The sequence below is a fragment of the Phacochoerus africanus genome, chromosome 7 (genome assembly GCF_016906955.1).
Source record: "Phacochoerus africanus isolate WHEZ1 chromosome 7, ROS_Pafr_v1, whole genome shotgun sequence".
Taxonomy (NCBI): Eukaryota; Metazoa; Chordata; class Mammalia; order Artiodactyla; family Suidae; genus Phacochoerus; species Phacochoerus africanus.
This window is the reverse complement of record NC_062550.1, coordinates 22,102,932-22,117,677: the sequence shown is the minus strand read 5'-3', so window position 1 is coordinate 22,117,677 and position 14,746 is coordinate 22,102,932. Positions and strand designations below refer to the sequence as shown.

General features: G+C 46.7%; 1 protein-coding gene across 1 annotated transcript in view; it reads right to left on the bottom strand.

The window, feature by feature from the left end:
• The window catches only part of NCKAP1L (NCK associated protein 1 like), a 41,593-nt gene continuing 26,847 nt past the window's right edge, over positions 1–14,746 (bottom strand). The window contains exons 23-31 of the mRNA XM_047786826.1: positions 14,096–14,193; positions 13,870–13,963; positions 13,631–13,713; positions 13,263–13,343; positions 8,896–8,989; positions 7,614–7,730; positions 7,172–7,281; positions 5,232–5,321; positions 1–528 (exon numbers count right to left, since the gene is read on the bottom strand). Coding sequence (XP_047642782.1) covers positions 397–528; positions 5,232–5,321; positions 7,172–7,281; positions 7,614–7,730; positions 8,896–8,989; positions 13,263–13,343; positions 13,631–13,713; positions 13,870–13,963; positions 14,096–14,193 — 899 coding nt within the window. The 3' untranslated portion in view covers positions 1–396. The remainder of the gene's footprint in view (positions 529–5,231; positions 5,322–7,171; positions 7,282–7,613; positions 7,731–8,895; positions 8,990–13,262; positions 13,344–13,630; positions 13,714–13,869; positions 13,964–14,095; positions 14,194–14,746) is intronic.

Sequence of the window (14,746 nt, the reverse complement as noted above, 5' to 3'; positions counted from 1 at the left end):
TTATAAGCTCATTATGGTTTAATATGATGATTGATCATCTCTGCCCGCCAGCATTATCCTAGAATAGTGGTGAAGGTCGGAGACACCCATGCCAGTCAGAGCTCAAGCTCTAGTCCCCGGAAGACAGAAAACACACTTGCATGCCACGGTTTTTTCATTGTAAAAATTGATACATGTGGCCCCAATCCCCTAACTTTTCTCCATAAAAAAGTCCTCCATCTTCCCCCACCACCACCCACCACCAGCCCCATTTCTCTAGGATTCCTCAGCCCTGGGCTGTTCCTCCATATCCTTCATTACCAGCTCTGGCTGATCCTCTCCCTGGTGACCCCACCCTTTGAGACAATGACCACAGCTTCCAGGACAGCATGAGTTCAGGCAGGTGCAAAGGGCCCTTCAGTGGGTACTGGCCAGCACTCGGTTCAGGTGGAAGGCCCGGGACACCTCGCGATAGGCATTTCGAAGCAGGACATAAGGGAAGCAGGACTCCAGCATGTCCAGGGTCAGGAAGGAGGACTCCTCCACCACCTGGAAGAGAAGGGGCCGAGAGAGATGAGAACCCCAAGTACTGCTTACCTCTGTGACATCCTGCCCCTCTTTATTCAGGTCCCTGGGCCCTCGGGGGCCCTTAGAGTTACAGGTGAACAGGGTTCCAAGACCGCTTCCTCCCTCACTTCACGTCGCTCTAGGAAAGCAATGTAGCCTCTTCAGCTCCATTATAATGGCACCCCTGCCCCTCCTAAGGGTTATATGAAGGGCTCAGAAGCAGAAGGCAGCAAAGAATCCCTTTTCTAGCGGCAAAAAAACTCCCATTCTTCCCATTCTGGATGCCAAATCATATGTGGGTGGGCAGCACAGATGCAGGTAAGGATGGATAAAAGCGCTAATGACAAAGCTTTGCAGAGAAACAGTCACCACTGCAAGCCAAGAAAGAGGGGCCTCGAATCCACATGGGTCCCCTTGTGCTGGGCCTCAGTCTCCTCCCTCCCTTAGTACAGCGCTTAGGGAACAGTAAGGATGCTGCATAAAGGAGCAGGCATGATTAATTAGTTTAATTAGAAGCCTGTGTGCTGTGGTAATCCCGGCAGCCCCCACAGCCATGCAGAAAGACAAATGAAGATGCCTGGGTAAGGCTGAGGGGAGGGGGCAGGGGGATATAAGCCAAGAGCAGCACAGCCTAGTGCTGGGCCAGAGCGTCCCCTTCCCTAAGGAAGAAATAGCGTGTGTTTTCTTTGCTACTTTCCTCATCCAAGAGGTTGTGGAACTAAAAAATACACTCTAGAGAGAAGTGTCCCATATCCTCTGGCAGTTCACACAGATAGGCCTTCCCAATACGTCTGGTGTTTCAGTTCCTAAAAATTTACTAAGGAAAAACAAGCTACCATCTCTACTCTAACATGTTTCTCTCTCTGAAGTCCTTTCAAGTTTCAAAATTTGTAAGATACTACTATTCTCAAACTATGCCCACACAATACACACAACAACCTCAGAAGAGCCAACACTGCAGGCTGAAGGAAAGGAAATCTGCCTGTAAAACTGGAGCTCGATCTTATGTTGGATAACAGAATTTCCTGTTAGGCAAGACTTTCAAACCTTAAGCCAGGAGAGAGATAAGACCTCTTTTCCAGGCTATGACCCTCGGGTGCAGGGAAATGAGTGATGGCTTCAAGAAGGATCCACTGGCCCAAGACTTCTATTCTTTGCTCTATTAAGCACAGGAAATCACATGGTTCCTAACTAGAGGAAATTCACAGTAGTGGAAAGAGCCCTAGCGTGCAGGCCAAGAAATGATTCTAGCCCTAAATCTGCCCATATATTTGGGGGTAAACCCTAGCTCTCATCTTTCCCTCCCTTTCCTCACCTATGAGTTATGAGGACTGCACTAACTGCCAGCATCTGGTTGGTTCTGACATCTAGGATTCCATGATTCTATGAGAGCCATTCCTTCCCCTGTGAAACCCATGCCAGGAACAATCTGGCAATAGTGGGAGTGGGCACTGCTGAGGCTTGAGAGCTAAGACAGGAAGATCCCAGGGAGAAAAGTGCCTGGCCAGGATTTGGGGAAACAAGAGTAGCCCGTTAACTCAGAATACAGCTCCTTCCCTTCAGTCATTTCCAATTTCTCTGGGGAAATATTTGCATTTAAATTGCTTTGCAGCAGCTAGTCCCTCTGTCTCCTCCCTCCTACAAAAAGCACCTGTCCTAGCTCTGTTCCAGCCACTGTGCAGGCCTCACTGTGACGCCACAAGGGGCAGACACCTTCCCACGCTTTGGGGGGAGTGGGGGGCACACAAAACAGAGAGAGGAAGCAGCGCTGAGTGGCAATACAGAATCACCCCCAGCCTTACAGAGGTGAAAACTTCCCAAGGAAATGAACAGGCATGCCTAAGTCATCCAGAAACTAAAATGAGCAGCAGAGAGAGAGAACAAACATTTGTTTGGCATCTACTATGTGGTAGGCACTTTCATATATACTATGTCATGAATCCTCACCACTCTATCATAAGGATAATTGTCCATCTTACATTCTGTGATAATCTATATGGGAAAAGAATCTGAGAAAGAATGGATGTGCGTATACGTATTGCTGAATCACTATGTTGTACAGCAGAAATTATCACAACATTGTAAATCAACTATACTTCAATAAAATTTTGTAAAATTTTTTAAAAATTAAAGTTTTCTTGGCGTTCCCATCGCGGCTCAGTGATTAACGAATCTGACTATGAACCATGAGGTTGCAGGTTCTATCCCTGGCCTTTCTCAGTGGGTTAAGGATCAGGCATTGCCGTGCGTGAGCTATGGTGTAGGTTGCAGACGAGGCTCAGATCCCGCATTGCTGTGGCTCTGGCGTAGGCCAGTGGCTACAGCTCTGATTCAACCCTTAGCCTGGGAACCTCCATATGCTGCGGGAGTGGCCCAAGAAATGGCAAAAAGACCAAAAAAAAAAAATTAAAGTTTTCTTAAAAAAGATAATTGCCCACTTTTAGGACTAAAGAATCAAGAGTCTCAGAAAGGTTAATTAACTCGCCCAGGTCATGCTGCTTGGAAGACTGTGCTCTATCTAGCACACTGCACTTGGCCTTCCCCCTCTGCCTTCTCAACCCTCACTACACACACACACCCTCATGTCCATTCTCTTCTCCATCATAATTCTTTTTTGCGTCTTTTTTTTTTTTTTTTTTAAGGGCTGCACCCATGGCATATAGAAGTTCCCAGGCTAGGGGTCGAACTGGAGCTGCAGCTGCCAGCCTAAACCACAGCCACAGCCACTGCAATGCTGGATCTGAGCCGCATCTGCAACCTTCACCACAGCTCATGCATGGCATGACCAGATCCTTAACCCACTGAGCAAGGCCAGGGATCAAACCCACATCCTTCAAGGATACTAGTGAGATTCATACCACTGAGCCACAATGGGAACTCCTCCACCAATATTCTTAATCAGCCTAACTTAGGCCTTTTTCTAGCTGGAGAAAGAGAGATACAGATTCCACTTAGTGGCTGTGTATTTAAAGAATACCCAGTGGGAGTCTCAGGCCTGCCCGCCCCTAATATTTGTGGGCTTGGCCAAGAGTACAAATGGAAGCCCACATACCATATGACTAAATAAATCAGACAAACTATTATATTCTTTCTTTCAGCCTTCACAATATGTAGTTGTCTCCATGGTTGCCCAAGTTCCTTATATAAAATGGCACAATATTTGCATATAACCTACAATATCTTCCCATAAACTTTAAATCATCTCTAGATTACTTATAATACCACATACAATGTAAATGCTATGTAAACACTTGTAAATACAATGTAAATGAAATGTAAATAGTTGCTGGTGTGGGCAAATTGAAGTTGTGTTTTATGGAACTTTCCGGAATATTTTCAATCCATGTATGGTTGAATCTGTGGCTATAGAACCTGTGCATATGATGGGCTGAGTGCACCTTTACAATTTCATGGAAGGCAGGTTTTAATTAAGAATTCTTAGATTCTGCAAAGTTTTGCACCAGAATAGGGTGAAAAGAGAGAATCAGCCTCCAGTCTGCCCCCTGCTTCCCTCCCACCCTCAGTCTACTTCCTATCTGTACATCTAAACTCCAGCCTAACATTCTGTGGGCTCTAGAGGTGTACCTGCCAGCAGCACAGTCCGCCTCAGTAGGGTGTACCTGCCAGCAGCACAGTCCGCCTCAGTAGGGTGGACCTGAGGAAGACCCACACAAGCCCTACAAGTAGGCTGGAGCTGCTTAGAAGAGAAGGCCCCAGAAATCTCCAGCACAGGCTCCAGGTAGGCATGTCCTCACCCCGTAGGCCAGAGTGGGGCCCTGGGCAGGAGCCCCTCCTGTCCCCATCTAAGTGTAGCACTAGCTTGGGGAATCCAACTTTAGAGCGAAAGAGTGAGTAAGCATGCTGAAGAGGAAAGAGGGTCATGAAGAAAAGATTTTTTAAGAGTTAGTTGAGTCAGAGTTCCCAGAACTTCCTGCCAAAATAGGGGAAAGCCCACAGCTTGGGAAGACAGAAGAGACAGCAGGAGCTGCCTGGTTCTCGGCCCACTTGGCTCCCTCCCTCATAGCTTTTCAGCAAATATCCCTTCCCTCCCCTGAGCCTCCCATCCTCTTCCCCCAGTTCAGCTCTGTGCTACTCAGCATCTTCTTCATGGCATTTCTTTTTTTATGGCCACACCCACGGCATATCGAAGTTTCCCGGCCAGGGATTAAATCTGAGCGGCAGCAGCGACCTACTCCAGCAGTGTCCTATGCCACAGCTGCAGCAATGCTGGATCCTTAACACACTGTGTCGGGTGGGGATCGAACCCGCATCTCTGCAGGGACCTGAGCCACTGCAGTCAGATTCTTAACCCATTGCACCAGTGGGAACACCCTTCATGGTACTCTTAAGGACAAGAAATACAGCAGTAGAAAGTGATCAAGTGAAACTACACACATACTGGACAGGTAGGTACTTATGGATTAGGGAACAGCTGCTGCACCAGATCAGACTCAAGAAGACTGCAGGGAAAGGCACCCAGTCAGCAAGAGGCTAAGGAAGACCCTACCTTGGGATTATAGCACAAGTCTAAAATATCGGCCAGAATGTGAGGACTAGACCTATTCAGGCAGAATTAAGTTCTAAATTAATGCTTTTGGGTGATAACAGTGGCTGAGAGCCAAGGACCCTAAAGAGGAGTCTCCCTCTAGCCCTTCCTCTAAGGCCAACTTAAACCAGATACATACCAAGCGCATGAGCAGAGAAATGGATTCCCGATTTCTGGTTTTAAGCTTGTCAGTCTCCTGGCCCAGCTGCAGGAGGCTGACAGAGGCCACCTGTAAGAGAAGAATTTGTAAGGAAGCAGATTTTTATGGAGGTCAGAGTAGACAGCCTTGGGCTACAGGAAGTCAAGAAAAGATCAAGGAGGAGAGTTAAGAAGGGCTGGGATATTTCTGGAGGCTCAGGGTGGAAAAGTGGCAAATCCCCCAGGTTTCAGAAATGCACACTGCCTCTAAATCAGCCAGTGCAGACAACAGGAGGTTTCTGGGGGTGCTGAAGGAGAGGCTGCAAGGGGCAAAGAAAGAACCTGCAACGGAGGCAGGTAATGGCAATAGATTAATCTCTTTTCCTGGGCAGCCTCCAGACACCACTGTCATCAGGCTGTTTACAGCTAACTCCCCACCCCCCCCCAACTAGAGGCAGAGCTGGGCCTCTGATTCAGACACAGTGCTTTTGCTATTCTCCTCCTGTCAACTCCCAAACGGCTGCTCTCTCCATTCACCTCCAGGCTTCCAATAGATCAAAGAGGGAGGGGAAAATGTGATTAATTGTAACCCAGGCCCAGGTTACCTGCATTTAGCAAACAAAGAGGGAAAAACAAGGAAGGGGGAAAATCCCTTCTCACCCCATCTTTGAGATCTGGAGTGAATCCTCTTTATATCTAAGAGGCTGAGAGCCCATTCTGTCTGGCTTGCTGCCCCAGTTTAAATAGAGACCCTCTCACTAAGCTTCCAAGTCTCTGACACATACTTCTCAGGACAAAGGTATGAGTCCGTAGAGAATATGATCTACTGTTTCCTCCAAAACATGGAGACAGATGAGGCCCTAGTTTTTAAATCACGACCATGCTTTGAAAAGGAATAAGCTCCCCATTGCTGAGAATGCTCTAGCAGGCAATGGGTAATGGACCATGTATCAGAAGTGTATGGCTAGGATTTCTCCATGGAGGATTTAGAAAGGAAAACTCTGGGGCATCTTTCAACAATGGAAAGAGATTACTTATTCCGTGTTTTTCCAGAGGCAAAACTAAGATCAATGATGATAGTTACAGGGAGTCAAACTTCAGCTGAAATAAAAAAATTTTAACAATACTTTTCAAACAAATTGGACATAACCTACAATAAAATCAGCTGCCTAACTGTAAGTTCCAGTTCCTTGAAAGCTAGACAAGCGCTTCTCAAAGTGAGACCGCAGGATGGGCCGCATCAGTATTACCTGGGAACTTGTTGACATGCAAATTTTCCAGTCCCACCTCTAATCTACTGAATCAGAATTTTTCAAGGAGATGCTGATTTACAATGAAATTTGAGAATATGAAAAAAGTTTGACTTTTTATCAGTGTTATGAGTTGGAAAAGGCTTTACAGATTATAAAACTCAGTATCTCTCCAACTTCACTGTGCATCAGGTCTCCTGGACACGTTCTTAAAAACAGACTCACCCTAGAATATTCTACTTCAGTAGGTCTGGTGTGAGGATCAGTAATCCGGTTTTTGTTTGTTTGTTTGTTGAAATCTGTATTTCAAGAAACTCTTCAGGATATCCTAATGTACAGCAAGGTAGTAAATCATGGATTCAGTTTAATCTCTCAATTTAACAAATGGGAAAACTGAGGCCCCAAAAGTTTGGCTCCTCAGGTTATACAACTTCTCAGCGGCAGATCCAGAACTAGAACTCAGACTTGCTGACTCTTAGGCCAAGCACTTGGGCAGAGGCTGAAATGCCAGCTATAGGGGAACTTGAGAAAGCCCTGCCTTTCACAAAGTGGCCTCTCACTGCTTAATGAATGAACAGGATGGGACTTAGATGCCAAGGCCTGCTCAACAATAAATGTCTATGGATTTAAGTCAAAACAGTTCCCCCTAGACTTTGCAATCATCCATTCTTTATAACCTAGACCCACTCACCACCAGAAATTCCTTGAGGTGAGTTTCAATGTTCTTGTTGTAGAGTGTGAAGAGGGCAGCAGACACCTGGATGATGGCTTTGGTCAAGCAGTGAATATTGTTGCTGTAACCTAGGTTATTATTGATGGAAGGGGAGAAAAAGGAAAGGAATGTGAGCCACTCCAAGCCACCCTTGCTGGTCACTTCTCATTTTTTCAGGCTAGGCTACCCCTATTTGACACCAAAGGACTGGAAGGTATTTGAGGACTAGGAGAGCGAGAGTCCTATGAAATTTTACTAGAATTGAATTTTATGGACCGTTCATTCTCAAGCGCTTTTTGAAACAGAACTTTACATCTGAGTCAAAAGTCTATATTTTCCAAATATATGTCTCCGTCTCATCTCCCTACCCCATGACACTGACCTCAACTGCACTGGCCCCTCAAGCCTACTCCTTACTTACCATCTTTCTCAATGCTGTAGAAGGAAGAAGGGTCCGTGGCAAGGAGGGGGAGGGAAACAGCAAGAAAGATCAAAAGCAGGCAGGCCACCTTATATTCTTCCTCAGGGGATGATGCATCTGGAAAGAGGAAAAGAGAGTAAGGTCAGCAAACAGGAGTTTTCTTTTTTTTTCTTTTTTGCCTTTTCTAGGGCCGCTCCCACGGCATATGGAGGCTCCCAGGCTAGGGGTCTAATCAGAGCTGTAGCTGCCGGCCTACACCACAGCCACAGCAACCTGGGATCCGAGCTGCATCTGCAACCTGCACCACAGCTCATGACAACGCCGGATCCTTAACCCACTGAGCAAGGCCAGGGATCGAACCCGAAACCTCATGATTCCTAGCTGGATTCGTTAACCACTGAGCCACGACGGGAACTCCTAGGAGTTTTCTTCTATGGGGTCCTTCTTCACAGAATTACAGGGAGGATCACATGAGAAAATATCTGTGAAAATACAGAGCACTATAGGCAAGTCATTATTGTGCTGGGGATAGTACCAGCCCCACTTACAGTGAGGTGCCTGGGTCCTGGAGGCCTTCCCTGTCATCTGAGCAGAGCCCTTGGCAAAGGGCTCTGCTGATACGCAGTCTGAGGGCACTCTGTCAGCTGCCTGATGGAGTGGAGAGGCAGGAAGGAGAGGAAAGAGTCTCATCAAAGCCAAGAGAAGAAGGAGAGTAAGTCTGGCAATTTTGAAAGGGCTTAATGCCAGCCCCCTGCTTCCATCCTATTCTGAGTGTGTGCAAGTATGAATGTGCTAATCAGAGGAAATATGTGATGGAAATTTAAGAGACAAGTGTGAGACCGGGGGAAGAAGTGAATGGTGTCAAGGTGATTACAGAGGAGGGGAAGGGAGAGCACAAGATCATTCTAGGGAACTTGGATGCTACATCACACAACTTAGCATGAAATCATGTCTACTATGTATTATGCGCTCACTGTTTTGTTTGCATTAATCTTATTCCCCCAACCAGACTGGAAATTCCTTTGAGCACTTGCTGAGTATCAGACTCTCACTGAATACTTTTTAGCTGATTGACAGATCAACTGGATGGAACCTTACTAGAAATCTAAATTGCCTGTGGAAGTATTTTCTGGGGATTAGGGACTGTGCTTTAAGTCTTTCCTTAGCTCCCAGTTTTTGACCTTGGAATTCACAATCCCAAATAAAGCCTTCTCTGACAGTGACATTTTCCCACCCCAAAATGGGGCCCAAGCCCTTCACTGCCCCCTTTCCCAAATCTTACCTGTTTTCAGATTGGCAATGGCAGCCACCAGGGCTGGGTCAATGTCACAGCCCACCCCCGCAGCAGATGCCAGCTCAAAGACACTCAGAGTTACCTGGCAGAGAAGAAAATGACATTCTGGAGAAGTATCCCAGGAGAGAAGTGCTTGGCAGAAGCTACAGGTAGTCAAGACCCCTGGATCACAGATTTTAAAACTTTGGTGTACTACCAGCTTTTCTAAATATTCCTTTCACAGAGCTCCCAAAACTAGAGGGGTAGGGAGGTGGGGGTGGAAGTGGAAAATAATGCTTTAGCTTGGCATTCAGATACTTCACAGTACAAATTTGCTTTTTCAATCTCAGTCAATGCAGCCAATTTATTCACTGTCTCCAAACTACCATTTACTTTCTTACAATTTACTTTGGCTCACATGTGTCCCTCTTCTAGAGTGTCCTTTCTTCTTGAGAGATAAGATAGATGCATGTCGGTCCCTACCCCTGGTTCCTGACACAGGTCTTCTAAAACTCTCATAACTTCCTAAGTGATAAAAATACCAGCATTTTTTGTTCCTATGCAGCAACTCTAGGTAGGCTCCTGGATAGGGGCTGGTCACCAGAAAGACGAAGCCTTGATTAGAATCTGGGAATTTTCAGCACCCTCCCCCCACTTCTCCAGAGAGGGGAGAAGGCCTGGAAATGGAGTTAATAATTGATCATGCTTACATGAGGAAGCCTTTCTAAAATCCCAGTAGCATGGGGCTCAGAGACCTTCCAGGTTGGGAACACATCCATGTCCCACGAGGGTGATGCACCCCAACTCCACGGGGACAGAAGCTCCTGCCATTAGGACCCTCTCAGGCCTCACCCTATGTATTTTGCCATCTGGCTGCTCATCTGCATCCTTTATCACATCCTTTAATAAACCAGTAAATGTGTTTCCCAAGATGTAGCCCCATACCACTACCCCTACCCCTACTCTAACAAATTAATGGAACCTGAGGAGGAGGATATCAGAACCTCTGATCTGTAGCCGGTTGGTCAGAAGCACATGTGATTACCCAGGCTTGCAATTGGCTTCTGAAAGGGGAGAAGGAGGTGCAGACTTGTGGGGCTGAGTCCTTAACCTATGTGATCTGACACTGTCTCCTGGTAGATAGTGTCAGAATTGAGTTAAATTGTAGGACACCCAACTGATGTCACAAAGAATTGGTGTGGAGGAAAACCTCCACACATTTGGTGACCAGAAGTGTCACAGTGTTCTATGGGAGAGTAAAGGAGACTCACAGGATAGACACACAGAGTAGAGGAAGAACCAGGTTTTTCCCTACATAGGAAGGAGAAAAAGACCAGAGTTTGTCCTAATCACCTCTTTTCTACTTCTATCTAAGTGACACTCACCCTTGAGGCCTAACTCAAATCTCATTCTCTGTGGAGCCCTCCCTGTTAACTTCAGCCCAAGCTCATCTCTCCCTCCTTAAGCTGGTATCACTTACACTGATCACACTGGTACCATCAGTTATCTTTTCAGATTGGAGGTGAGAGTATGGCTTATCTCACCAGCTAGATTATACATTTTTTGAATCTCATGGCAGAGAGAGGGGAGAGAAAAGCTTTGGAGTGAGAAGAACTGGGTTCAAATTCTAGCACCACCACTTACTAAATGTGTGAACTCAGCTAAAAGTTACTTAACTTCTTCTAGCCTCTGTTTTCTCATCTATAAAATGGATCATAATACCTACACCTCAAGGAGTCGCTGTGAAGACTAAATTAAACCGCATGTGTAAAGCACCTACTCTAATGACTCACAGAGTCACTAAGAGACTGAACATCCAGGAACTTTGCATTTCTTTTTAAACTCTCTAGGTTATAACACAATGCTAAGCACATAGAAGGCATTCAATTAGTATTTAGTGAGTGATTACTCAATCCCTCATTGAACTTAAAATCAGGTTCCCAAGATGTAGCCCCATACCACTACCCCTACCCCATGTACTTGGACTCCTTTTAAGGTTAAAAAAAAAAAGACTTAAAAACATTCTGAGGAGTTCCATCATGGCTCAGTGGTTAACTGAGGGTTAACTGTGGGTTCGGTCCCTGGCCTTGCTCAGTGGGTTAAGGATCCAGCGTTGCCGTGAGCTGTGGTGTAGGTTGCAGACCTGGCTCAGATCCCACGTTGCTGTGGCTGTGGTGTAAGCCAGCAGCTGTAGCTCCGATTAGACCCCTAGCCTGGGAACCTCCATATGCTGCAGGAGCGGCTCTAGAAAAGGCAAAAAGACAAAAAAAATTTAAAAATTAAAAACATTCTGAGAGGAGTTCCCTTCATGGCTCAGCGGTAACAAACCTGAGTAGTATCCATAAGGACAAAAGTTCGATCCCTGGCCTCACTTAGTGGGTTAAGGATCTGGCATTGCCAAGAGCTGTGGTGTAGGACACAGACACAGCTCAGATCCCGCATTGCTGATCTCACCAGCAGCTACAGCTCTGATTCTACCCCTAACCAGGGAACTTCCATGTGCTGCAGGTGTGGCCCTTAAAAAAAAAAAAAATTCTGAGAGAACAAGGATAATTGTTTCAATAGTAGACAGCTAAGTAGAGCATCTTATGCAAAGAACCCCACAGACATAACAAATACACACTGCCTATGGTACTGGACACAGGAGGCAAACCTCACCCACATTCTGCCCCGCCCTTTATTAAAATTCCCTACTAACTAGGAGTTCTTGTCGTGGAGCACCAGAAATGAATGCAAGTAGGAACCATTAGCATGCAGGTTTGATCCCTGGCCTCATTCAGTGGGTTAAGGATCCAGTGTTGCCATGAGCTGTGGTGTAGGTTGTAGACGTGGCTCAGATCCTAGCTCTAATTCAACCCCTAGCCTGGAAACCTCCATATGCTGCAGTTGCAGCCCTGAAAAGTAAAATAATAATAATAAAATAAAATAAAATTCCCTACTAAATAACCCACCTCGAGGCAACCATGACCTAGGAGATGAGGGGCCTGGTCCCTGACCTATAGTTTTCTATAGGAAGAAAGGGATGACTGAAGGAAACGTCTTTCCTCCTAATCTTCTCGCTCCCCTGAGGCAATAACAGAAGCTCTGATGGACAGGGCATCCCTCCCCTGACTGCTTATTTTCACAGGTAGACAGAGCCTAAAGCTCCTCGGAGCTGCCCTGAGATGCCAGCCAGACATGCTCCTGACAGGCTAGAGCCTTCAGCCCCAACATCAACAGCTGCCAGAAACCCAGGCTCACTGAAATCGAAGACCAGGTTTAAAGGAGCAGCCATGCCAGTGAAACATCGCCCCCTCATGGCCCATGACCCCTTGACCCTCATCTGACTTCAGGCAGAAGAAAGGGGAAATTTTCATAACTCTTTTGACCTCAAGGTAAGGAACTCCTTTTTTTCCCTAACATCTAACTTTAATACTTCCTGTTGGAGTTCCCTTCGTGGTGCAGTGGTTAACGAATCCGACTAGGAACCATGAGGTTGAGGGTTCGATCCCTGCCCTTGCTCAGTGGGTTAAGGATCCAGCGTTGCTGTGGCTCTGGCGTAGGCTGGTGGCTACAGCTCCGATTTGACCCCTAGCCTGGGAACCTCCATATGCCGCGAGAGCGGCCCAAGAAAACGGCAAAAAGACAAAAATAATAATAATAATACTTCCTGTTAACTGGCTTCCTTTACTCACAGACCTCTCTCTGTTAATGGAATGAATTATCAAAGTACCCTGCCTTATGATTTGAAGGACCTTGTTCCCAGACTTCAGCTGTATTTTCTGCAAAACATATTGTTCCAGTGTCTCAAAGGCGAGATGACGTGAGGTGGGGGAGGGAAGAGGGAATGGATATATATAACTTAGGCAGCTACAGAGGCCCCTCTTCGAAGCTTTCTCCATCTCTGTAGGAAATGGGGCCTGAGGCAGGTGACAGACACGTAGAGGAGCCAGAAAGTTTTGGATATAGGAGGAAGGAAAGGCCAGAAAAAGAGAAAGCTCTGAGGGCAAGCAGGGTGGGTGGAAATGGAAGGAACACATTTTACAAAAAGGACTCAAGCTCCTGACAAAAGAGGGGACTTGTCTGTACATAGTTTGGTATCTAATTTGCACATTTGAGGAGAAAACCTATAGATACTATCCTAGACCTTACTCCTCTCCATCTCCCACAGGGGCTCAGACTCCCGCTTCCCTCCATGCCCCTAGGGCTCCGAGGCTCTGCACTCTCTCTCCAAGAATATACCTGACCAATGCCCCTCCCTCCACAACACCTCCCCTAGTTCAAATCCTGGCCCTTCCCTCTGCAGTGTTCTTCAGAGCCCCCTCTCCCTTACAAGGTTGAGCTCCATCCTTTTTCAACAACAAAATCTCCTGATTCCACTTTGCACTCCCTCATACCTTGATATCCGTGTCTGGAGTGACAAACTCCTTCAGGCTCTCAATGGGACCCATAAGAAATGGGCAGTGGGAGGAGAAAACCTGGAGGAAAGAGGACAAATGAGTCCACAGGACAGCAGCAGTGCCTTCAAACATCGGTTGAAACAAACACCAAAAATAGGGCCTCTGCTTAGATTAAAAACTGCCCGCTTCCCAGGCTCCCTCTCTCCTCATGCCTCTAGGCTCATCTTTCCTCGAAGATCTCCCAGGACCTCTACTGAATTAAGCTCCTTTCTTCTCAGCGCTCACAACCCTTTCCACAGCTTGCCATACAAGCCCCACCCAGGGAGGTAGCTGTTTCTTCTGTGGCAACCCCCCGACCAAATCACCTCCCGAAGTCCCTCCTGGGCCATGGCCCTGAAACTGAGGATAACGCCAATGATGGTCATGCGCTTCAGCACATTATCAGCCCCTGAGGAGAAAGAAGAACATTAAGAAGAGAATTTAGGAGAATGGCAACAGCGTTTCTTCTTCAGACCCAGCCTGGCCCCCAGATCTCCAAAAACCCCTATCATCCATCCACAATCCTTCTCCCATAGCTCCTTCTCCCTTCAGGGGACATGCTCACCCATCAGCTGGGGCAGGAGAGAAGCCATCAAGTCCGGCTTGCTAAAGTTGGATCTGATCTGAACAAGTACATCCATGTTCTCCATCACCAGTTTCTGCAGCCGGGACACAGAGCCATTAAGCAGGAAAAGATGAGACCCATGGTACGTCTTCCCCCCAGTCTCCTACTCCCATCCCCCTACCCCTGAGGCTGGACCTTCTTCCTGGGAGGCTTGCTTCCACAGTACCTTCAGCTCCACAATCTGTGAGGTCACGTGCCACATCAGGTTTTCACTCAGGAACTTCATGCCATAGGGGCCCAAGAGTTCAGCCAAGGCCCGCATCTCTGGAATAGAGTCACAGGAGTCCCAGGTGGGACTCAGAGGGCACTGGTGCATTTGCACAATGGCCAAAGGGTCATTTGAACATTTTAAATGTTTTTCAGCAAGGGAAAGAAGTGGGAAGTTGGAGATCAAAAGTAGCCCGAAATCATTCATTCAGGTGACAGATCTGGCCTGCCTATGGGACAATTTATACTTTCCCCATCAAGATATACCACAAATGATAACTATTCACCTTCCATTCTTATAAGAGTCTATACTTTCCCAAGTCCCTTTGCATGGCACCTGGGCTTTACTCTTGCTGGGCCAGCTGCACTAGCTTTATCAGGTATAAGACCTTAAACAAGCCACTGACCCTCTCCAAGTTTACTTCTCTGAAAATGAAGAAATTAATATCCATCCTCAGTACTTCCCAGAGTCGACATGAGAACATAATCAACACATATCCCCAGAGTCCCAGTTGTTTTTCCCTCTAAATTCTTCTTCCTTCTAGTTGGCCCCATTACCTTTCCCTCCCTACCCAGCTTCCTTCTAGTCCTTTGTGAATTAATTAAAAAC